General features: G+C 41.8%; 1 protein-coding gene across 1 annotated transcript; it reads right to left on the bottom strand.

Moving 5' to 3' along the window:
- Positions 1-755: 755 nt before the first annotated feature.
- CLRN3 (clarin 3) lies at positions 756-16,873 on the bottom strand. The gene is made up of 3 exons (XM_079977161.1): positions 16,509-16,873; positions 12,061-12,240; positions 756-6,086 (listed from the first exon to the last, which is right to left on the bottom strand). The coding sequence occupies exons 1-3, from the start codon at positions 16,735-16,737 to the stop codon at positions 5,818-5,820; spliced, it is 678 nt and encodes a 225-aa protein (XP_079833287.1). The 5' UTR covers positions 16,738-16,873; the 3' UTR covers positions 756-5,817.
- Positions 16,874-24,413: the final 7,540 nt, after the last annotated feature.

Raw genomic sequence — 24,413 nt, 5'->3', positions numbered from 1 at the left:
ACAGTGGTGCTGTGACCATTTGCAAAACAACCAGCATCCTCCACTCATCCAAATTCATTGCATCAATTCAGCAGACTCTGATGGATGTATTTTAGGGAGAATGTCCAAAAAGTGAACTGTCCCTAATGGACCGTGAGGTTCCTGGTTTCATTTTTGCAACATCTCAGTCTTTGGTTCCTATTATATCTACAAGCTGGCTTGTGTACTGTTGAAGCCACAGATTGATTTCACCTTTTAAATTAACTTGACCTTTGCCTGTTCACAGAGGCAGAACATGTGCCATCCTGTGCGATTATGAGTAATGTCCTGCAGTAGCAAATACATGTTTATAAAGTGCTGTGGTTGGCATTCTCTGATATGTATCTTCTCTTTTCGACCCTTGGGAGGCCTTTTGCAATGCGCTCGCAGCAACATTTGGCTCTCTTTACCGTACAATTGCTAAGTGCCTGATGTTTCCTGGTCCCATAAGGTGGTACATATATCATGTAATCTCAGAGAGGGTATACTCAATAATATGGGGATGCTTTGACAAGTGCTTGGTCTCCCAGAAGAATTTTTGTGGTAGGGAAGGAAGGAGGAAGATGTACTTGCAGGTTACGTCAACCAAGGCACTTTAGTGAAAAATATTTACTGTACTTCACAAAATGAAGCTGTAAACATTTGCTATAAACGCTGAATTATGTGTGTGGTGTGTGTGCCTGTACCTCTAAGAGAAATTGCTTTTTAAAAAAGATTCACAATTTTTATTTAACTTATAAGTATCATTGGCACATCATAGTTTTATCAAAGATGATAATCAGTTGTAAATATCACAAGCTTAAACATAGCACACCAAACTGATAAATAGAAGGAAAAAGCATTGCTTTGCTGAAGGAAAATAAAAGTGTTGTTTTGTAATAGAATCAGAGCTGGTTATATTGATTCTTAATACTGTATAAACTGATGTTATGTTGGGCCACAACCATTATTTTGGGGGCTACTCAATAACGCTATATTATCTTGTCATAAAGCTATCGTAACTTTGTCTTTGTTCTCTGAATCTGAGGTAATGACATGGGTGGTCCTGTGGTCTAAACCACTGAGCCTCTTGGGTTTGCTGATCAGAAGGTCAGTGGTTTGAATCCCTGCGACGGGGTGAGCTCCCATTGCTCTGTCCCAGCTTCTGCCAACCTAGCAGTTCGAAAGCACTCCAGTGCAAGTAGATAAATAGGTACCACTGCAGTGGGAAGGTAAACGACGTTTCTGTGCACTCTGGCTTCTGTCACAGAGTCCCGTTGCGCCGGAAGCGGTTTAGTCATGCAGGCCACATGATCTGGAAAGCTGTCTGTGGACAAACGCCCCTCGGCCTGAAAGCAAGATGAACCCTCTACCCCATAGTCACCTTTGACTGGGCTTAACTGTCCAGGGGTTGTTTACCTTTACCTTTTTACCTAATGAATCAATTTAGGCATAGCAGTTTCTCCAGCCATTTCTTAAAAGATGGTGTGTTTGCTGATCTCCATGTTCTGGGCAAAAGGAGTACTCTTGCTGTAGCTAAAGTGTAGGAAGCTAATTCTTTATGTTATGACACTGTCAGAACATAATTTAATAGGAAAACTTTCCACATAATTTAATAGGAAAAATTGGAGGGTGATTTCATACCTTAAGATCTTTTTCATTTGGTTTTTATATTTCCTTCTCCTAACTCGTTCCCACCACATATGGGAAAAGCCCCTCCTCTTTCTTTTTAACACTTCCAACCTGTGGTAATATCTTTTTTATTGATTTCTTTTGTATCTGGTCTGAGTAGATATACCATCTACTCATAATCTAAAAACAGCTTTCCCTTATGCCCATATTTAAGGAGAGCTTATGTGACTTTCATCTCCAAGAGAAATTGTAAGTGCCCAATTGTTGCCCTCATTTAAATCTCTCCTTGCTTCCCTACTCAGTGATCTGTGTTGTAATGCAAGCTGCCTCCAGACTCTCAGTTGTATACATAGTAAAAAAAAAAGGTAAATGAAATATACTCGGAGTCCTGTAGTGATTTCATGCTCTTTATTGCTGCTTGTAAAACAGTGATTTAATTGTCCCCCAAACCTCAGACTTTTATATACATTATTTACACAATGAGTCCCGTCTGATTGGCTGATTCTGCTTTCCTTCTGGAGCCTGATTGGTCTTCTCCTGCAAGCCAATCAGTTGTTGCAATCTAGGATCCTACTTGCCTATTGTTCTAGGGCCCAAGCTTAGTACATAACAGTAAAGGACCCTGGACAGTTAAGTCCAGTCACGAACGACTGGTGTTGTGGCGCTAATCTCGCTTTACTGGCCAAGGGAGACGACGTTTCTCCAAAGACAGTTTTTCTGGGTCATGTGGCCAGCATGACTAAGTCGCTTCTGGCTAGACCAGAGCAGTGCACGGAAACGCTGTTTACCTTCCCGCTGGAGCGGTACCTATTTATCTACTTGCACTTTGACGTGCTTTCGAACTGCTAGGTTGGCAGGAGCTGGGACTGAGCAACGGGAGCTCACCCCATTCAGGGATTCGAACTGCTGACCTTCTGATCGGCAAGCCCTAGGCTCAGTGGTTTAGACCACAATAGCTTTAAGCAAATCATTCTGCCAGTGCAACGTAATGATCTCCCCCTTTCTCCATGCCCCCTAAATCTATTCTGGGGTTTTCCCCAACCCTCTAGAGCAGATTTGAGGATGGGAGGAACGGGGAGAGTGAAAACCTGTGCTTTGCTAGCCCTAATCCTTGCACTAGCACAACAATTTAGTTGAATACCCCTGTCACTATTTTGCAGGAGGAATTCAGGTGCATACCAGGAAATTTAGGTTTGCACAATTAAAGTAGAATAAAATGTCACCCTAGTGCACCAACCTCCCTTTAAAAAAGAAACAGACTCTTTGTAGTTAGAAAAGTAAGAGGGAAATGCACAGAAAAATGTGAGATGAACAAATGTTTAATGGGGAGACTTCTAAATATCCAGCTGGATGAATGCTCATTGTTGTGTAACATCCCTGCAAACTAATCAAAACAAAGACCAGATAGAATTTAACCTCTGCATAAGCTTTGTGCAAGTAAGAAATGATGGATGCTCAGTTGGATGTGGTCTGGAGACAGTCTTACCTAGGCTTATTCCAAACAATAAAGCTAGCTTTCTTTTAGCAGTCCTTATAAGCCTTTCTGGTACCTGGCTTTGAGAACAGCCTTCATGGATGCTAGACTGCCTCCTGAACCCACAAGTAAGTGATTAAGCATCCTACTGTAGCAAGCAGCTTGAGAAAACAGCCACAAACTGTTTTCCTTTCCTCCATTTTTACCCTAGACAAACAACATGGAAACTGATCTTTTTAAATGTACGGTACCCCTCCTAACTGTGCTAATGATTAATAAGCTTTACTGTAGACTTAGGTCTGCGGGAGCAGAATTAATAGAAAATTGCAAAAGATCAATTCTGTAGTCTGTACAGCATAGCAATTCTTCTTCAGCCCTAAATGAAAGCATTCAAATATCTACTCCCATGCACATTCAGGATAGGATCAGGGCCTCCCTGTCAAAGAGCAGACCTATTTGTTTCAAGATGACCATTTGTTTTAAAAATAAAAGCAGTCATGGGTGGAAAATAGGATCTGGGCTGTGATGCAGATGGAAGGGAAGAGAATTAACCCCCTTTCCCTTTGTGTTATTTCCCCAGTCTAAAGATTTTCCCAAGCGGTTGTTTTCCCCAGGGAGGCGGGGTGGCTGAGACAGAAAGGTAACATCTGTATTACTTGCAAATGAGATAAGATTCCAAACAAGAATATCCTAGGGAATTTAGAATCAGTTATGGCTTCTTTTCTGTGGCAGCTATCAAGTGGATGGCACTTCACTCCAACAGCTGACGTCTTTCTAGATCTGGCTTTTGGCACAGATTCACTAATCCAGGCCGACTGAAAACCACGAAGGACAAGAACTGAAGCAGACATGCAAATTGGTTCTTGGCGGGAAATAAAACCACTCTTAGATTAGCGAGCTGGTTGAACTTATCCTAAATGCTCCTTGGAGGGGGTTCCCAAGAATGCAAGCAAAATAGGGGGGCAGGATGGAGTGCTAGATATTTGAAGGGGGAGGGGATTTCTACCACATGCTGAAAAGGCAAACCACTTTTAAATTTATATTGCAAGTTCTGAATTGAAAAGTGGCTTGCCACTTCAGCAGCGCGACTAGTTGCTGTGGAAACATTCAAGAAGCCCTTCTGTGTAGCTAATTCTCCTCCTCCTCCATGTATGCATATAGCTTCATTGCAGCAAGGTCACAGAGGTCAAATGCAGCAGCTGAGTTTGCATTCAGAAGCTTTGGAAGCTTTTTTTTTTTTGCTGCGGTGACTGTAAAGTAAGAAAATGTGGTGCTTTGCGAAGATCAACTGAACTGGAACAGTGGTCATCAAACAATGAAGTTTAAGGGCCACAAGACTGGCTTGTACCCAAACAAGGTAAGTTCCACATGTTCATGCTGAATCAATCCTTTGAGAGATAACTGAAGATTTTATACAGCGTAAAAACTACTTTCTGCCACTGCAGATGTTTAGGCTAAAATAATCAGACATTTGCCCCCACAAGCGAAACTGGCACACAGCCAAGCATTTGCCAGTTCTGCTTGAGCTGCAAAAATTTTCACAGTGAGCTTCAGCGAGCAATTGTCACTGTTTTGCTGAGCCAACATCCATCATGCAATGTGATTAAATCTACAATCAGACCTTATGACAGAAGCAGAGCATTTGTATTATCAGAGAATCCATGTCTTGGTTTTTGAAAATAAGTGGCTCAGCATGGCTCCAGCAATTGTACAGCAGCACGAGACTGTTATCAGTGGTGGACAAGCCTCAGGAGATTTCCCAATTTCATATAATAATCACCACCAGCAGGAAATGCAGATCTCAATCTCCTTTCAGAAAATTATCAGCTTGGGGGTCTCAGGCGCACGAATGTGCTTCATGCCATTGATGTAGAACCTTTACTCTAAAGCAGGTATCTTCAACCTTTTCAGATCCAGGACCTAGTTTTAACCCATGCATGCATTTGGGGACCCATTTCTTAAATTTTTACCATACATTTGCCTGGTGGTAGTGCTCCTGTTGTGACCCACTTTGGATCAGGCCACGACTGGGTACCAAACCACCTGTTGAAGACCAGTGATCTAAAGGACATACAAGAAAGCATGAGAATTTTGAAAGAGTAGTATTGCCAGGAAAGTTGCTCTGTGGTCTTAAGTCCCATAGTCTCCAGCGTTCCTTTGAGTAAGCCACAAATTACTAGGTAACTCAATGGAGCATTGGTCAGCATCCAATTTACATGTAAATGGGACGCTGGGACTAATGGATGTTGTAGTCAAAAATATCTGGGAGTGACCAGGTTGATGAAGGGTCACATACACAAGCTTGGGTTCACAACTATGCCTTTTCATTAAGTAACATATATTATGTAAAAGGAGGAGGTACACTAGAACAGTAGGTCCAACGTAACCTCATAGTAAGTGAAATGTAATTGCAGATTCAATTAGACAGAATAAAATATATAGCAGGTTTGGAGTTACAAGTTGTACAGACCTGTAGAAAGACCTTACTTAGTGAACAGAATCTGAAATAAATTATAGCGTAATTCTGGAAAACACAGAATATCACTTTTCCATTTATCAACCCCAATTGTCCACACTGTTGTTCTATTTTATTCATATAGGTAGCAACCCTGCACTGAATTATCCACCCTACATAAGTCAATGGGCCTGACATACATGTAAATGATGGTGGTTTAGACTGCACACTTGTCCTTGAAATTGAGCAGCAGATTCCATCAAAATAAAATGCCATCTTTGGGTGCAATTTCCATGGGTCTCTCTCGCTCTTTCCTTTTCGAATACCTTGCACGTTGGTAGAAAACAATGATAATGATAGCTGCAGCATTTGAAAGGACTATAAGGAGCATGATCCAGTATGAATATCCATAAGTGTTAGAGAGTGTGGCTTCTTTTGAAGGACCGCAAGGTGCAGCCAGCTCAACGGACAGTTCGTTCACTTCCACATTTGCAGGAAACAGAAACAAGCCCAGGAGGGAACAGATGCCTTAAAAATAAAAAGGAAAGCAAATATTTCTGATATTAGTTTGGGAAAGTGATAGTAGGCAGATGAATATTTTTTTCAAAGTTCTTTTCTGTTGTCAACAAAATTTGCAGAATAAGGCTGTCAGAGGCTTAGGTGGGGTTGGAAGAAAGGGCAAGGCTGGTGGAGCAGTGCTTAAATTATAGGGAAATTCTCTTTTTGCAATTCACAAGTCTTGACCTCTCTCCCCACCCCATTTTATCTAAATCATTGGTAGGGAATGCAATCTAGCCTAGCTCACTCTCTCTTTTTTTTAATCATTGGACATCAGATTATCACAATTCAAAGGAAAAACATGTCCTTTCCAGTCTGAGCTCCAATGCCTGACACTTAACTTTAGTTTTGGAAAGCAGCAGAAAGTTGTGCTCCCACTGAAGCCTGGCATTTGCAGGCTTACCTGTGTAAAAGCTCCACTGAATGCAGTGGGACTTGATGCCAAGTAAATACGCTCAGAATCAGACTGTAATTGGGACTATCCTGAAATACAAGTGATGAATAAACCCTATTTAGGTATTATATAAATCTGGAAATTTCCAAGGCTCTAAAGTCTGGAAAAAGCCTAAAATGGCATAAACTCGGTGCAGGGGTGCTAAATTTAGGACCAACAAATTTAGGACGCAGGTGGCGCTGTGGGTTAAAGCCTCAGCACTTAGGACTTGCCGATCGAAAGGTCGGCGGTTCGAATCCCTGCGGCGGGGTGCGCTCCCGCTGCTCGGTCCCAGCGCCTGCCAACCTAGCAGTTCGAAAGCACCTCCGGGTGCAAGTAGATAAATAGGGACCGCTTACCAGCGAGAAGGTAAACGGCGTTTCTGTGTGCGGCTCTGGCTCGCCAGAGCAGCGATGTCACGCTGGCCACGTGACCTGGAAGTGTCTCCGGACAGCGCTGGCCCCTGGCCTCTTAAGTGAGATGGGCGCACAACCCCAGAGTCTGTCAAGACTGGCCCGTACGGGCAGGGGTACCTTTACCTTTACCTTTATCCTGATTTTCATCTGCTGACACTGGAACCTGACATTTTTACAGTGCTTCAGAAATCTTCCTCTACTGGCATCAAATCACTTTCAATAGGAAGTGTTAAGTTGGAAAGCAGAAAAGTAAAGTACTCTAGTAGTAAGAACCACCTTTCAACAAAAAAGATATTATATGGGAACGATCTAATGCTGGTATGTATATTTTGTAACAGGCTCCCCCATTCCCTGTGAATAAATTCTTTTAGTCCAAGCTTGCCGTTAGAAAAAGCAAGAGCCTCTTGAGACATATTTAGTGTAAGAACTGGAGTTATTTCAGTAGCAAGATCACAAGGATAGCAAAGTACATCAAAAGAAACCAGATGTAAGCCAAATAGGGGAATGAAGGGTTATACCCCCAGGGAAATATTTGATGGAGTTCATCTTACATTCTAACATATCTCAACTTTCTGAAACATCTAGAAATCTGCTCTCTCTGTCTCTCCCCTCCTCTACAGAACCTGATGTATTGCTGATTTTTCTCTCAGCAAAGTTTTGCCCTATTTTTGCAACTCCAGTTCTCATGCCGCCCTCTTCAAGGCTTTACTAACCTCACAACTTTTATTAAAATTCAAAATGTAGCAACGGTCTTGTGGTGATATTTCTTTAGCAGGCTTGTTATGTTTTGGGTGGAAAATGTCTGGGAGGTTTTATGTAGGAGAGTGGAAACTCAGCCTGAGGCAAAGTGCAGATGGGATTTGTGTGGGAGACAGCTAGTACAGAACAGGACCATCATAAAGTAAATGCTAAAACTACCCTCTGATTGTAAAATAAATGACACAATGTTATAGTGAAGAAATCTGATATCTGTATTTACTAGAGCAGTGTGACCCATCAAGTGACAGTTGCGTGTATCATAACTGCCACAGATCAGACATCATAGGTACCTTTGATGGTCAATTAGGAAAAAGACATGCAGAAGTTATAGCAGCATAACACCTTTATTAGGACCAATATCACAAAGGAGCGGTGACAAATCAGCCATCACAGCAGCGTTGGGCAAGCAATTAAGCTTCTCTGTGCCATTTCCATGCTCTAGATTGCCTCCTGGCGGGACACCTGCTTCATGCCTGCATCTTTCTCAGGGGGCTAATAGCTTTGGGATGTGTGGATGATTTAGATTGGGGAAAATTGTGCGGGGAGAAATGACTAATCCCTACTTTTTCTCTGCTCTGATCAAAATAAAGAGTTCCCAACTGCTGCTTCAAAGTCTGAAAACAACGTCAAGAGAGCCACTCACAGATCTTGTGCGGCACTTGAGTTTGGGCCCTTAGATTACCAGATGAAAGCTGCATGAATCATTCACCAGTGCCAAGGCATCATGTTAGTTGCAGTTCCCATACACTTGTTTGAGGGAGTAACACCCACTGCATCTAGGCAGGAGAAATACCTTTCCTCCAGAGGGCATCCTGGGATGTCACATTCTCCCAGAGCTATTTTGGACATTGCTATGTCATCATCGCGGCTGGCCCAATACATTTTGCTGCCTGAGGCAATGGATAAGATGGTACCATCCCATTTCATCCAGGCTTGTATCCAACAGTGTATGTGGAGAGTTCCACTCATGCAACAAGCCTTCCACTTCCCTCCCCAAATGCCCTCAAAATATGCTCCAGAAAGTTCTCCGACCCTCTGAACCAGATTTTCGGAGTACACATGAGGCTACAGGGGAGAGGAGAAGAAAGCTCCATTGCACAACTAGAAATCTGTTACTCTAGTGGAACAGCAGCTTCCATAGAATCCAACTGAACTTGTAGTTGTATCTTATTTAACACTGTTCAAATGACAGCTTTCCTTTCTCCATCAAACCTGAAAACAACAGGCTATCTTTGGGGGTGCAGAGCAAGCTGGCTTACAAGACTCTGGATAATGGTGGGGAGATATTGCACTGCCATTGAACATCTGCCATGAGGCAGCTGCCTCACTCTGCCCAATGGTAGAGCTGGCCCTGATGATCATTTTCTTGTTACGTGTTTATTTGAATAATACCTGCTGACTACTATTATCATATGGTTAGTTAATTTATATCACATATTCCAATTTTGCTGCCATGTAGTGGAAGCAAATGCTCATGATTAATAGTTTTGTTCCAGAAGCCTAATCAAAGAGACTTCTCATTCAAGTGTTGCTAGTTTATATGCAACCTCCACCGTTCATTAAACCCACAAATAAAATGTATAATATTTAAATTTAAGTAGGGAGATGATAAAGCTGATGTATCTTTGTACAAATGGATCCTGCTTATACTTGTATTATGAGTAGAATACTGAGTTTGTTTAAGAAATATTGGCTGCAATCCAAAGGAGCTGTTGAAATTTAAGCACTTCTTACTTCTGCAGCTGTTGGGGCTGCTATTGTAATTTAAAAACTAAAACAAAAGAAAAAAACCCTGACTGCATTCAGTTTCCATGTGCCTAGCCATACACAGCTCATTGAGATTGCAGCTATTGACCGCAATACTCCAACTATTAGTCTTTCTCTGCAGAGAAATTTCAAGGAGATCAAGTACAGATCAAATAATTAGAAGATAGCAATCTACAGTCACAATTCTATTCAATTCTGTTCTGTTTCGAATATGAACTCGGAGGCATCTGAAGAAGCTCTACAGGGGTACCTCTATGAAAAGTTTGAACAACCTTCCTTGAAAGATGGCTTGTCCATCATTACTCAGCTTGTTCTGCAGTGCACAGCTGCAGAAGAAATAGGTGTTATAGATGAATTTTGGAGGCACTCTCAATTTGCAGATATTGGCATACTCTGCAATGCACACACAAAATGGTCTGCTGTTATAAGCCACCAATTTCTATAGTTTATGAGCATGGTCCCTGTTGATCTGATAACTGGAAATTTGATATACATTATCTACCTGATGCGGTTAGTGCTGTGCCAAAATTTTCTCCCAGTTTTTAAACCATTGTGCAATCCCTGGTCCTGTATTTCTGCAGGAAGCATCTGAACCTTACTGTATTGCTAGAATAATCTTCCTGTGACTTAATCCATACCTGTTTTTGTTTCTTGCAAAAGGGGCCTTCTTATGCTGTCTTTCCATGGAGGGTTGTTGTTTTTTTAGTGTGTGACACTACAATGAGACTAAGTGACAAGAGAGTTCAGGTGTCTTAGTCTGGATTTGGAACTTCTTTTTCTGCGATGGCTGCCCACTTGTGGACAGGAGGCTCATTTGGTGCCATTATTACATATCTTTAGGCACCAGGCAAAAACTTTATAACCAGGCCTTTGACCTTTAATTATCAGTGGGCTTTTACTATCTGTGCCTTTAAAAAGAGAGTAGGATGTTACTCATGCATAGGCAAACTAAGGCCTGGGGGCCAGATGCAGCCCAATCGCTTTCTAAATCCGGCCTGCGGATGGTCCAGGAATCATCATGTTTTTACATGAGTAGAAGGTGTCTTTTTATTTAAAATGCATCTCTGGGCTCTTTGTGGGGCATAGGAATTCGTTCATTTCCCCCCAAAAAATATAGCCTGGCCCCCTCACAAAGTCTGAGGGACAATGGACTGGCCCCCTGCTGAAAAAGTTTGCTGACCCCTGATGTTACTAATGTAGTTATTTCCCTCCTTTGCTTTTAATGCATCTATGGAGGTGTTTTGTTTGTTTGTTTGTTTGTTTGTTTGTTTAGTTGGTTGGTTGGTTGGTTGGTTGGTTGGTTGGTTGGTTGTAAGCCTCTTTGGGTTGCCCCGGACAAGATAAAGCAACTAACAAATTTAGTAAATAATAAAAATAACATGATAAAGAAGAGAGAGAAAATATTCATCCACTGTTATGTTGAGATTTGCACTACTGCACCACTTTTTTTTTTTTTTGCTTCAAACTACACTCTCAAAACAGCACTACACAACAGAAAAGATATGTGGGCTAAAGTTTGTGAGCTCACTTGTTTAACATAATAGTCTACATAAGTCTCTTTGAGTGCCTTTTAGAAAGAAAGAAGCATTGGCCCAGAAATATGCTGATATATAAATAATTAAGCAAGCAGTTTCTTCTCAAAATCAGTTCATTCACTACAGCCACACTGCCAAGGCAAAACACTTCTTGTTACCTTTTAAACATCTACGAAATAGGTGAATTGTTTTCTAAACTTGTGCTGGAAAAAAATTTCATTAATGGCATCATCATCAATCACAGGGATGCTAGCAAAAACTGCAAGTCATTAGCAGGAGTACCATTCTGACCCCTACTGCATCAGAGGAAGCCCTCATCTCCCACTGTGTAACTCTTCCTGCCAGCTACGGATGTAAGCAACAAATAAGTACGACCATCTCAGAGGAGGGTTTCTCGGGCCATACAGCAAAATTGACCAGGACAATGTAAGTCATCTTTCCTGGTCCCAGGTATTTCATTCTCCCTATCTGGATTTTGAACTTGAGAGACCAAAGAAAAGTGGGTGTGTGGTCTCACTGGCCTTAAACTGGCAATATATTTTTAAAACCGTATGTCCACACTGGCTTGGTCATGTCCACAGAATGGAAGATGGCAAGATCCCCAGGGACATACTCTGTGAGAAGCTGGTTTAAGGCATCAGGCCCATTGGCAGACCAAATGTTACAAAGATATCTGCAAATGTAGCGTGAAGGTTGGCAACACTGACCCCTCCGTGTGGGAATCCATTGCAGACGACCACAGTGCCTGGAGACAGTCGGGTCACGTATCCACAAGCAGTGACCAGAAGAAATGACAGCTGGGAGGAACACAGAGAGAAGGAAAACCCATAGTGTACCCATAGTAGCAAAACCAGACGCCTTCACCTGCCCCACCTACAATAGAACATGTCTCTCCCATATTGGTCTCTACAGCCACAGCAGGTGCTGTAACTCTCCAATGGTTTGACTTCACCCCAAAGGTGCACCCCTTCATTGTCTCCTGAGACAGAAGGATGCTGCCAACAACAACAACAACAACAATGTATATTACTTACCAGATATAGAATTCCAGGTATAGACCCCAATAGGGCCCAAAAAGGTTTGGTAGGGGTTGCTAACGGCATTGTAGCATGTAAATCCAGAACTGAGGAAGGAGCTGATCAAACTAAGAACTAGCAGAATAATAATCACAGTGTTGAAACCCTTCGTTTTAGTATTTTCCAGCAAATCTACAACTGAAAAATAATACATCATAGTTAATATCAGTAGATACAGTGATTAATACTTCAGATGAAAATCACCTTGTGTCAGCTGGTTTCTATGGATGGAATTTTTTAAAAGCTAACTATATAGTATTGCTAAGAAACAGGAGGGGCTATCAAATATGATCAGACATGTCTGATTCTAGAGAAATTGCCCTTCTACATTGGGATTCGGACAAGTTGACTTATTCTTGTATGTTTAGCTCATTCAGTTTCTCCTCAGTCTTTCAGTATTATTTTTTAATTACTGTTTTTGTAATCTATCCCTGAAGTTCAAACATTTAGACATGAAGGAATACCCTTTTGAAAAACAGCCTAACTGAGCATGTACCATTGTACCTAGTAGAGTATGACAAACTTCTAAGTAGATGGGCAGCTGCAAGTTTACAACTCTTGATGTTGCATAGAAAAAGATTATGGTCATCGCAAAACTGTCTAGGAACTAAATTTCATAGTTATATAGAGGATACCAGAAGCAGTGATTCAGTTGATAAATGAGCCTTCCACACACACCCCTCTCTCTCATGTGGGAATGTCCCCTTCATGGCATTCATATAATTTTATCTGAAACCATGCACCTATTCACATAGAACTGTGCACATTTCCCTGTTCATGGAAGGATTATGTGCATATATTCCAGGTGGCCTGGTGAATGTGCATAATGACCGGTTATTGCAGATATTAACCACTCAATTTATATTCCCCTTAAGATAAAATATCTCATTTGATAATTCCTTGCCCATCCATTTCCCACATTGTAGGAAGCACTTATTGAGAACTAAGGTACATGTGTATGTCTCAAAGAGAGATTATAATTTCCTCACAAAAAACCTTATTCACAAGTATTTATGCAAAAGTAGAAGTGTCCATGTTTCAACAAGATATTTCAAATTAAATCTAATCAAGCCAAGATTGTCAGTGCTGCCTTTTCTGTACCAGCAGAATGAAAACTCAATTCATAGTATGTCAGATAAATATTTCAGAATAAAGCCAGTTCATTCTGCCTATATTTGGAAGAGTCTGAGAAGCCACGTTTGTTTATTGCATCATACAAATCATTAATGGCAGGCTATTAAGAGCCCAGTACTTTGATAGAGCTTTGTATGCCTTGCACTGTTAACTTCCAAGACATAAAAGAGAAGATCAAGTTTACTGTTCAGTGGAGTAGCAGTCACAATAAATTTAGGGGATAATATCAGAGGTCTTTGTTAGTTTGCAGTGAGGCTACTAATTAACTGACCTTATAATATACAAGCAAATTGCTCTTGCCAGCAAATTCCTTGCAGCCCAAGAACTGTGGTATAAAGGCATCGATCTAATTCACACTACAGAATTTTACAGCATGTCTTACATTCAGCTCTCAGGCTCAACCTCCACCATTATCAGCACTGTGCTCTGTATCAACAGAAGTTTTATACAAGAGATCAGTGCCCAATGCAATAGAGAAGTATGTGGCATCAGGGGATGAGGTTTTGCAACTTCCATGGTATGTAAACAAATATATAAATTCATGGGATGTAAGAACTGCCATAGTGGATCAGAACAAGCTCTATCTAGTTTGGTGTATTGTTTCCAACAGTGCCAACCAGATGCTTCTGCACATTCACAAGCAGGAAACAAATAAAAAAAATTCTCCCTGTTGCTTATATTTAATACCATATAATTAAACATATACTCTTGAGAGTCCCATGGACTGCAAAAAGATCAAACCTATCCATTCTTAAGGAAATCAGCCCTGAGTTTTCACTGGAAGGACAGATCCTGAAGCTGAGGCTCCAATACTTTGGCCACTTCATGAGAAGAGAAGACTCCCTGGAAAAGACCCTGATGTTGGGAAAGATTGAGGGCACAAGGAGAAGGGGACGACAGAGGACGAGATGGTTGGACAGTGTTCTCGAAGCTACCAGCATGAGTTTGACCAAACTGCGGGAGGCAGTGGAAGACAGGAATGCCTGGCGTGCTCTGGTCCATGGGGTCACGAAGAGTCGGACACAACTAAATGACTAAACAACAACAATTAAAGGTATAGTGCCATTGAACTTGGAGGCTTTATTTCAACACCCATTGACAGACCTATGCTATTTTGGCACAGGATTTCTACAATTTCTTAAAGCTTACTAGTTTATGGCATTATTACAGAACAACTATGTTGTTCTAGTCTACCTGACACTATAGTTTCACTTACAAACTCTAAAAGACTTGGTACTTAGAAAATAAATCCTTGAATGAAGGAACTCAAAGTTTAGTAAACCAAATTTCTGTGAAAAGCAAACATTTGGGCTTTAAAATGGACTTTCATGGGAAACTGAAACCTACTGAGTGATTTCAAAGGAAAATATCAGATCTCCAAAATTTTGTGGTCTTCATTTTTACAATGTTCAGTAATTTGATGAAACTCTACATCAGGGGTCAGCAAACCTTTTCAGCAGGGGGCTGGTCCACTGTACCTTAGACCTTGTGGGAGGCCAGACTATATTTTGAAGAAGAAAAAAATGAACGAATTCCTATGCCCCACAAATAACCCAGAGATGCATTTTAAATAAAAGGACACATTCTACTCATGTAAAAATACACTGATTCCTGGACCGTCTACAGGCGATTGGGCCGGCTCTGGCCCCCGGGCCTTAGTTTGCCTACCCATGCTCTACATGATATAAAAGGGTGCTCACTGAGAAGTACCTATTAAGATCAAGACATCTGTGGAATATATGCTTGCAGTGGGACTTGTCCTTCTATCCACAAGGCTCCATGATGAAGTAAGTGGATAAGGCAGTTTTTGCCAATCTCTCCTCTCCCCATTGCATTCCCTAGCCCACCTGCCATGCTTTCCTGGAGGGTCCACCAACTCTCCCTTGAGCAGCATTTCATGGGGCACAGAGGAAATTGACCAAAATCCTCCCTTCCCCCTTTTCAAGTGGAAGTATCCCTTTAGCAGAATTCCGCTCATAGCAGATCTGGATTCATCCCTTTATGAATCGTGGCACTACTTGGTGAAAAGCCTAGTGACAAGAGGATGTGAATGGTGGTTTCTCCCAGCCATTTCAGCCTTTGCTTTTCCTTTCTCTCTTTTTATCAATTATTCACTCGGATGCATTTGGTATGCATCCATCTAGCATTTTAGAAACTTTGCCCTTCAGAACTATGAACAATAACTAAATGAACAATTCATAGAATACCAAGGGCACTAGCTAGCATTCAGGAAACAAAGGAGAAAGCTTGCTTGGACTTTGCTGTGGTGTATGAAGTCTAAATATGTAAGGAAGAAGATACAACATTGTTATCAAATGATAAGCGTGAACCAGATCTAATTGTATTCCAATTGGCTCACTTGTGCTTATTACTGATCACACAGGGAAACAGTAGACATGAAACTTTCTTTCTGTGAACTTCCTTAAATTAAATTAAATTAACTTAGGACCCAAGCCAGTGCGTATGAGATGTTTGGCCTATTTAAAAAAAGTCATACTAATATTATGTTTCGTAATTGTCAGTGAATTATATTTAGCCAATGCTTCATTTTATATACAAACTTCTTTTAGTTCTGCTTCTGTGAGCAAGGTTTACCGTGAAAACTGGCATACAAATAAACTGAAGGTGAAAACATGCATTCTAGCAAGACCACTATAGGACCTAATAATGTCTGACATCAAGCATTTGTTCACCTGCTAATCTTCTGATGCAATAATTCTATGATATGCTAGCAATGGCCTTCTGCATTCTACACAGGACAAAATGGCCAGTCCCTGTGCAACAGAATAAATGGACACAAAATTTAACATCCAAAATGGTAATATCTAGTAATCACTAGGACACGTCAGCCTCCCAGGACACCCTGCTGCTGGTGTGAAAGTGGCCATTATTGGGAAGGAAAATTGGTGAATTAACACACGACATGAAATTCTTTCACCTATAGCTTGAATTAAGATAATACAAATACAAACAGAGCTATCTTTCTGGAAACACTTTCTCTGTAACTATCTTTCAGCTTCAGCTAATTCTTATCATTTTCATGCCGTAAGTCATGTACTATTTTGTCAATTTTCTTTTAGAGAGTTTGCTTGTAACAATATTTGCCATTCTTATTTTACAGCTCTTTGCTTCCTGGTGTTACTCTTCTCTTCCATAAAAGTATCCACATGAAGAAATTAAAGCCATGGTTCACAATACCCAAGTAAACAGACAGCATTAAACCAAACAGCTCCCAACAATAACTCTTTATATTTACTTGAGTAGATAGTTACCTTGGAAAGGGGTATCCTCAACACTAAGTCCATTTTGCACGTTCTTTGAACAAGATCCTTCAAAGAGTCCATATGTAATGAATATTGTCTCAGTGGAATTTACATCACCAAATTTAATCTCACTTGAAACCCAATTTTTGGTTGCAAGAACAAGGCAAACTATCACCAAGGAGATAACACTGGTGAAAAAAGCAGAAGCAAACATCAGGGATTTTCTCTTGGATGGCATTTTATCAGAAAAGTGTTTTTCTGAGGTGCAGTAAGATTTCCTTCCTCGATTCTCAGTTCTCTAAATGAGAAATCCAGTGGATAGAAGCTTCCCTTCTGCTGCTGAATAATGGGGACCCTGTTACTGGTATCTGTGTTGGCAGAAAGTCATGCCCATAAACTTTGAACTAACAGCAGTGGTAATAAAGTTGTAAAATCATTGAACTTTGGTCTGCAGTAAAGTGTTGCCATAGTGACAGGAAAATCACTCCAACCATGAACAGTAAAGATCTGAAAGGGCTGTGGCTCAGGGGGAGAACACCTGCTTTGCATGCCAAATATCTCAGGTTAAATCACTGGTGTCTCCATGTAGGTAGACAACACTGAGCTAAATGGACCAATGGCCTGACTCAATATAAAGCAGCTTCCTGTGTTCCTGTGAAAGCTTTGCATAATCAAATAATTCCTTAGAAAGCTCAAATTTTGTAGAATGAGTGTTGTTGTTGTTTTCATTTTGCCCATATAGAATTTTTGGGCAATGTACATTTTGGGGGTGAAACTCAGCTTCTTGTTTGTGTTTGCTTTCTGAAAACATGAAGAAGGAATAGCAAAGGGTTAGCATATACACACATAGGGCCAATTCATGCTGTTGTTATAAATGTGTAAAAGACACAATGGTGACTTGCCTTTGGTCAGAGCTTTCTTCATTTGCTTCCCAAACGGTGGGGGAGATACCTGGTTTGCTCAGCATGGTAAACTATGGCTGAGCCAGATCATGCTGATATGTGGGCTTCCGGAGAAGACCTTGTAGCTGCTTTGTTCCTTCCTGGTCCTTTTCACTGCCATACGTGACTGAGCTAAGCCAAAGTTTGGCTCACTAGTGGGGTAGGAAAGCTGAAAATAATGCCAATATGTTTCACATCTGGCAACCAATGTGCTCCTCTGGTTTCAGATAGTACATGGGTAAAGGTGAAGGTAAAGGGACCCCTGACCATTAGATCCAGTCGTGGCTGACTCTGGGGTTGCGGCGCTCATCTGGCTTTATTGGCCAAGGGAGCCGGCGTACAGCTTCTGGGTCATGTGGCCAGCATGATTAAGCCGCTTCTGGTGAACCAGAGCAGCGCACGGAAATGCTGTTTACCTTCCCACTGGAGCGGTACCTATTTATCTACTTGCTCTTTGACTTGCTTTCAAACTGCTAGGTTGGCAGGAGCAGGGACTGAGCAACGGGAGCTCACCCAGTCACGGGGATTCGAACCGCTGACCTTCTGATTGGCAAGTCCTAGGCTCTGTGGTTTAACATGGGTAAAGGTAAAGGTACCCCTGCCCGTACGGGCCAGTCGTGTCTGACTCTAGGGTTGTGCGCCCATCTCACTTAAGAGGCCGGGGGCCAGCGCTGTCCGAAGACACTTCCGGGTCACGTGGCCAGCGTGACGAAGCTGCTCTGGCGAGCCAGCACCAGCACAGCACACGGAAATGCCGTTTACCTTCCCGCTATAAAGCGGTACCTATTTATCTACTTGCACTTAGGGGTGCTTTCGAACTGCTAGGTGGGCAGGAGCTGGGACCGAAAGACGGGAGCTCACCCCGCCGCAGGGATTCGAACTGCCCACCATGCAATCGGCAAGCCCTAGGCACTGAGGTTTTACCCACAGCGCCAGCCGCGTCCCTTTAACATGGGTAGCTGAGCCTAAAAAGCCCAGGACACAACTTTCCATGGCTCTCTAGCGACTATGGTGGCTCATTTATCAGAAGTAATGTATTTAGCATTAACTTTGGAAGTGTATTCTCTATTCTGACCAAAATAAGCCTTCTTTTGCTCTAGGACAGTGATGGCCAAACTCCGCCCTCCAGCTGTTTTGGGACATCCCTGACCACTGGCCCTGTTAGCTAGGGATGATGGGAGTTGTAGTCCAAAAAACAGCTGGAGGGCCAAGTTTGGCCATCACTGGTCTAGGAGGCTTAGTTTGGTTATGGCCCCAGCAAGTCATTCCCATATTCTGAAAGATACAAATACAGTGGTACCTCGGCTTATATATGCTTCAGGTTACATACGCTTCAGGTTACAGACTCTGCTAACCCAGAAATATTACCTCGGGTTAAGAACTTTGCTTCAGGATGAGAACAGAAATCGTGCAGCGGCGGCACAGTGGCAGCAGGAAGCCCCATTAGCTAAAGTGGTGCTCCAGGTTAAGAACAGTTTCAGGTTAAGAACGGACCTTAAGTACTTAACCCGAGGTACCACTGTAGTATAACACAGTGGCTAAAGGGTGATTGAGACAAATCTCTTCACTTGGCTTTATGACTTGTAAAGTGACTAACAGGAGGTGAAAACAATGACAGATGGAGCCACTGAGACTAAAGAAGAGGAAGTCATCAGGCAGCAACACCCCACAGACTGGCTCTAAGAAAGCAGGAAGGCAGGTGGAGCTCTACTTGTGTCCATTGCTATGTCCATTGGGCATTCTCTAGTGGTTACTTGAATGTGGGGTTGAAAGGGTGGAGCATTAAGAAGGAGTGCTTTCATATTGCAAGGAATTGTGGGAGCTATGGGACATATGTGTTAATGAGAAAATTAATTTTAAAATAAATGTATTTCTTAGCATATAATAAAATTGTAAGGACGTCATTATGCTGCATTTCACATAACCATGGGTTGGTGTTTGGCGAGGTGTAAAGGGAGAAGGTTTGGCAGTGGAGTAGGGAGTTTGGCAGGGGGCGGCTAGGTGGAATTGGCAAGCAATGTGAGCAGCAGCACAACCCCTAGTCTACACATCATGTCAGATAACCTCATGTAGAGCTCTGCATGCATTTTCACACTCACCTCTTTGCCTAAAGGCTATTTTTCACATTATGTGAAAATGACAAAGAGAGTTATTTTTCACTCTCTTTTCACCTTACACTTTTCATAACACTTGTAATTATTATATATGTTTTGAGCCATGCACCTTTCTCTTGTCTGTTCCATTTGCTTCAGGGACTCCTCAGAATTAAGCTTTTCCGTTCTTTGTCTTTCCACACTCATCTAAGTTTGCATCCTAGGGCTTGTGCAAACTGCCAGTTTATGTCAAGTCAGTATTGAACTGGAGTTGATTTAGTGTATCGTTTACCTGCTGTCGCTACTCTGAAAGCATCTCAGTGCTGGTGGCTGTGACGTAGGTTGCATCTCTTGGGAAAGAGAGGGGCCCCACTGTGCAAGTATCTGGGTGTACAACTTGGGCTGCAATCCTATACAGAGTTTCCTGGAGGCTAACCCCATTGAACTCAATGGGGCTTACATTTTTTATGAGACACGAATAAGACTGTGCTATCGGTATTCAGAGAGATTCTCTTTTACTTTTTTAGCTTTTATGCCTTTTTTTTTTTAAGCTAAGCACGGTTCCCAGTGGTAAGAGGATGGTATCATAGCCTATCTCCCTTGAAACCCATTCTGTGTTTCAATACAGTGGTACCTCGGGATGCGAATGGGATCTGTTCCGGAGCCGCGTTCGCATCCCGAACAGAACGCAAGATGCGACGGCATGTCTGCACGTGCGTGGGTCGTGTTTTGCTGCTTTTGCGCATGCGCGTGACGTCATTTTGAGCGTCTGCACATGCGTGAGCTGCGAAACCCGGAAGTAATGCACTCTGTTACTTCCGGGTTGCTGCGGAGTGCAACTCGAACGCGCTCAACCCAAAGTGTATTCAACTCGAGGTATGACTGTATACTTGTCCATCTATTGTGTCCCTCCTAATTTTGGAAATCCAACAAATATTAAAATAGAGGTACATGAATATTTGTATAACTCCAGTTACAAAAAAGAGAAGGTGTTTTAATGGAAAATTTGGATTATATTGATGCAGGTTTTGATGTGTTTGTGTCCAATGTACATATCTGGATCAAGAAATGAAATCTGGTAGATCATAGCATCAAACTATTTCCTTTATACTGTAGTTGTTGTTGTTTTTTAATCTGCTTTTCATGAAGAACAAAATACATGCTTCTTGGAGCAATAGTATTTCATATAGGCTTTGAAAAGTACAGTTCAGTCTCTTTGTTTCATTATTACTTTAGTGGATTTATCCTATTGCCATCCACTATAATTACTGCAAATAACTACTTACAGGTGAAAAGCAGAATAAAGCTTTTTTTTTTTTTTTGCTGTTGGCATGCCTGCTTTTCTGTTCTGAATTCATTCACAATGTAACTCAGCTGCAAGTTAGAAATTTTCACACATGGGGGTGGAATTGACCTATCATTTTAATGTCTTGGTTATTCAAAGGAATAAAAGCGAACTGTTATGCTAAATGAGAAAACTGATATATGTTTAGCCCGACCATCAGATGACACAGCAGGAATCAATGAAATTAATGAACTGACCAAGAATTTATTAGGATCCTGATGAGAAGGGGGCGGGGGAGAGATTAGCCCCTCAGTTTATGTCTGAAAATCACCAGAATTGTGCAGCAGCTGAAACTAACTCTCCAGCATGACAATCCCAAACTTTTCCTCCTTTGTAAGCATTTTTGTGGTATTTCAAGTTTCAGAACAATAGTAAATAAGTCATGTAATTTCACATGCTGATTCAAACCAATTTGGATTTCTTCTTCTTTTTTTTAAAAAAAGCCTTTCTTCATATTCTGTAAGTCAAATTGCACAATACTAATTGACCGCAGCATTAGACAAGTTTTAAAACCTACTGAAATCAACCATGAAAATTAGGTCAGTTATTAACTAGTTGTGATGTCAATTGTGTGATAGCAATTAATATGACTAGTTTTAAAAGTTGAACCAGCATCCACAGGGGAGCCCAGTCAGGACTGGGACTGCAGAGCTGCGACAACTCCTGCCATCCTTTAACTCGTTTGCTTACAAACTTGTCCTGGGAGAAAAGTATCCATTGGTGAAAATAGCAGCCTCCTTCCAGCAACAAATAGCTGGCAGTTGATTTTAATTCTGATTACACATACCCCAGAGCTGCTATTTAAAATGTAAAAACTGTAGGGTAACCAGCTTCATATAACCAACATGCTTGAGGCTAATTAATATATGAAGGGGTTAAAGCAATAGAGTAAGCTGTCCTGCCAGGCTTAATCTATATCACTTTCCCTCACCTTGGGAGGAAATGGGCAACCAAACCTTTTGCAGTACTCAGTGTACATGCAAATTTGATGCATGAGGAACCCTGAGCTGATCCCTCCAGCTGCTTTTGTTTCAGACAGAAATGGAGTCTGAAGGTTGTGTTTTTCTATACCAGTAGTTGAGGATCTTTTGTTATGTTACCAAGCAACTTTTTGCTGTCTGTGCTGTGCAACTTTTTCAGGCTGCTGTATGGAAAAGTACATGAATCTGATATAAGGTGAGTTTGTAAGTACAGTGGTACCTCAGGTTAAGAACTTAATTTGTTCTGCAGGTCCATTCTTAACCTGAAACTGTTCTTAACCTGAGGTACCACTTTAGCTAATGGGGCCTCCCGCTGCCGCTGTGCGATTTCTGCTCTCATCCTGAAGCAAAGTTCTTAACCCGAGATACTATTTTTACATTAGCGGAGTCTGTAACCTGAAGCGTCTGTAACCTGAAGCGTCTGTAACCCGAGGTACCACTGTAGAACAATTATAACTTACTAAATGTGTGGCCTATCTTTGTGCTAGGGAAGTGAGGTACCTTGGAGTTCACGGGAAATGGAATATTTTTAAGGTTTTGTAGCCTATGTTTCAATGATTTTCTTTGCTGCTTGTTTTGCTGTGTTAAATCTATACTGGAGTACTTGCATCAAACTTGAGTCTTTGCTTCTAAGATTTCAAACAAAACACAGGCATGTTCACTTCAATCGCACAAGCCTTCAGGTATTCAGAAGAAGACATGAAGGCTCAAGCTGTAAACTGTGGCCTGGGTTGCGTGCACCACCCCTGCTCTCCACATCTTCATGCATGTCACCAGTGCTGTCCTCTTCCCCTCTGAACCTTCATGTGATGAGCATGAAGGTCTGCAAGCAAATTCTAACTGTGATCAGTTGAATGCAAGTAGATTCCTCCCTTTGACTGGTTAAAAGACCCATTCAGATGTTACCACTAAACGATTAAAGGCCAAGTAATGAGGCAGTGCACATGGGGATACTGGGAACAGAGTTTTTATTAGCTCCATATTCCAGATAGGGGTTGAGGCTGAGACACTGTGGCTTGCCTAAGGCCATCTAGTGACTCCATGGCTAAGGCAAGATTTGAACCACAGACTTACTGGATTGCAGCTCATAGTCTTAGACAGTGCAGAGAACAAACAAACAGCTTATCTGATAGTAACCAAATATTCTGGAATATTTATTGCAAAGTATAATAGTAAGTACTATAACACTGCTGCATTTCAATGATGCAGTCAAGAATTTCATACATGCATAATAAATACAGCTACTCACAGGATATGTGTGGGTGTTGATATTATACATATGGATAGGAAGGAATACCTTGCATAGATTTTATTGGCACGGCAAAATTTTACTGGCATGGCAACAAATGGTTTATTCAGTTCCTCCCACAACCATCATAATAAAAAGTCATTAAAGCTCCAACCCATATTCTGTCCATGACTCATTGCACATGAAAAACTGTTTTCAGAGTGTCTTGAAAAATACTGCTGGTGATGAATTGGACACTTTCCAGTTTGTGTCACAGAAAGATGTAGGTCTCAATGTCTGTTGTTGCCAGACATGCTGTCAGGTGTTAACCATAACACACACAGAGGTCCCAAGATTTTCAAGCCTACAGTAGAATTGAGGATTTTGTGGGAGAAGTGTGATAACTCCTTGTGTTCCTGCTAGTTCTATGTAGTGCTGCAAGCTTGCTCAGCTCTAGCATCGGCCCCCACCCTTCACCCCTTTTTTGTTTTTCTGCTCCAAATTGTCCATGCACCAGGATCTCAGACTGCATTTCAGGATTTGGATGTGTGTATACAGCAAGTTGTAACCCTGACCATTGTAACTGCACCCTACCAGGTATAAGATGAGACACCTGTAGTGGTAATGGCATGCATGAGGTCTTCCTCTGGGGCCCACAAAACCTCAGACAGCCTCACCACCTCATGAGGCAGGAGTGTTCAATCTTTTTCTTCCTTGAAAAGTATTTAGAGCCAAAGGAGGAAGTTGGAAGAGTGGCATACTTTCTCGCTTCCTGTTTTAGCTCTATCTGCTGTTAAAGGCTCATATTAATTTTACTACCATAATCCACAGATGCCAACAACAACAGTAATCCTTGGAAAAGTGAAGTGTGTACACACTAGGATTGCCATATTTCAAGAAGTAAAATCTGGACCCCCCCCCCAAAAAAAACCTGTTCATCTGCAGGGGCAGGGCAATGATCTATTAAGCCAGGGGTCAGCAAGATTTTACCTGCCTGGGCTGGTCAAGTCCTGCGGAGATCTCTCTGTGGGCCGGATTGCACGCATGTGATTTCTGGCGTCTGGGCATGCACAGACGCGATTTCCAGCACTGTGGAAGCGAGTCCCCTTGCTGCGCCAGTTTAGCACAGCGCATGGGGATTTGCCAAGTGGGCGGCTTGGTTCGGGGGCAGTTTGTGGGCCAGTTAAACTGCCCCCATGGGCCGCAGGTTGCTGACCCCTGTATTAAGCTCTATTTATGTTCTTACCATATGCATGGAAGGGGGAAGAATCCAGTGTGCTAAATGCATGTGCAAAGTCTTCCTTGAAGAACAGCAGCATCCTTTAAG

This window comes from Podarcis cretensis, assembly GCF_951804945.1.
Source record: "Podarcis cretensis genome assembly, chromosome: 5".
Lineage (NCBI taxonomy): Eukaryota > Metazoa > Chordata > Lepidosauria > Squamata > Lacertidae > Podarcis > Podarcis cretensis.
Note: the sequence above shows the minus strand (reverse complement) of the source record. Positions and strands in the feature narration are given on the sequence as shown.

Excerpts from the sequence above, each read along its gene's own strand:
- CLRN3 (XM_079977161.1), bottom strand. The coding sequence starts at position 16,737 with ATGCCATCCAAGAGAAAATCCCTGATGTTTGCTTCTGCTTTTTTCACC. Across the intron at positions 12,241-16,508 it reads TGAGGATACCCCTTTCCAAG|TTGTAGATTTGCTGGAAAAT; the intron begins GTAACTATCTAC and ends ATTATTTTTCAG. Across the intron at positions 6,087-12,060 it reads TACCTGGAATTCTATATCTG|GCATCTGTTCCCTCCTGGGC; the intron begins GTAAGTAATATA and ends TTTATTTTTAAG.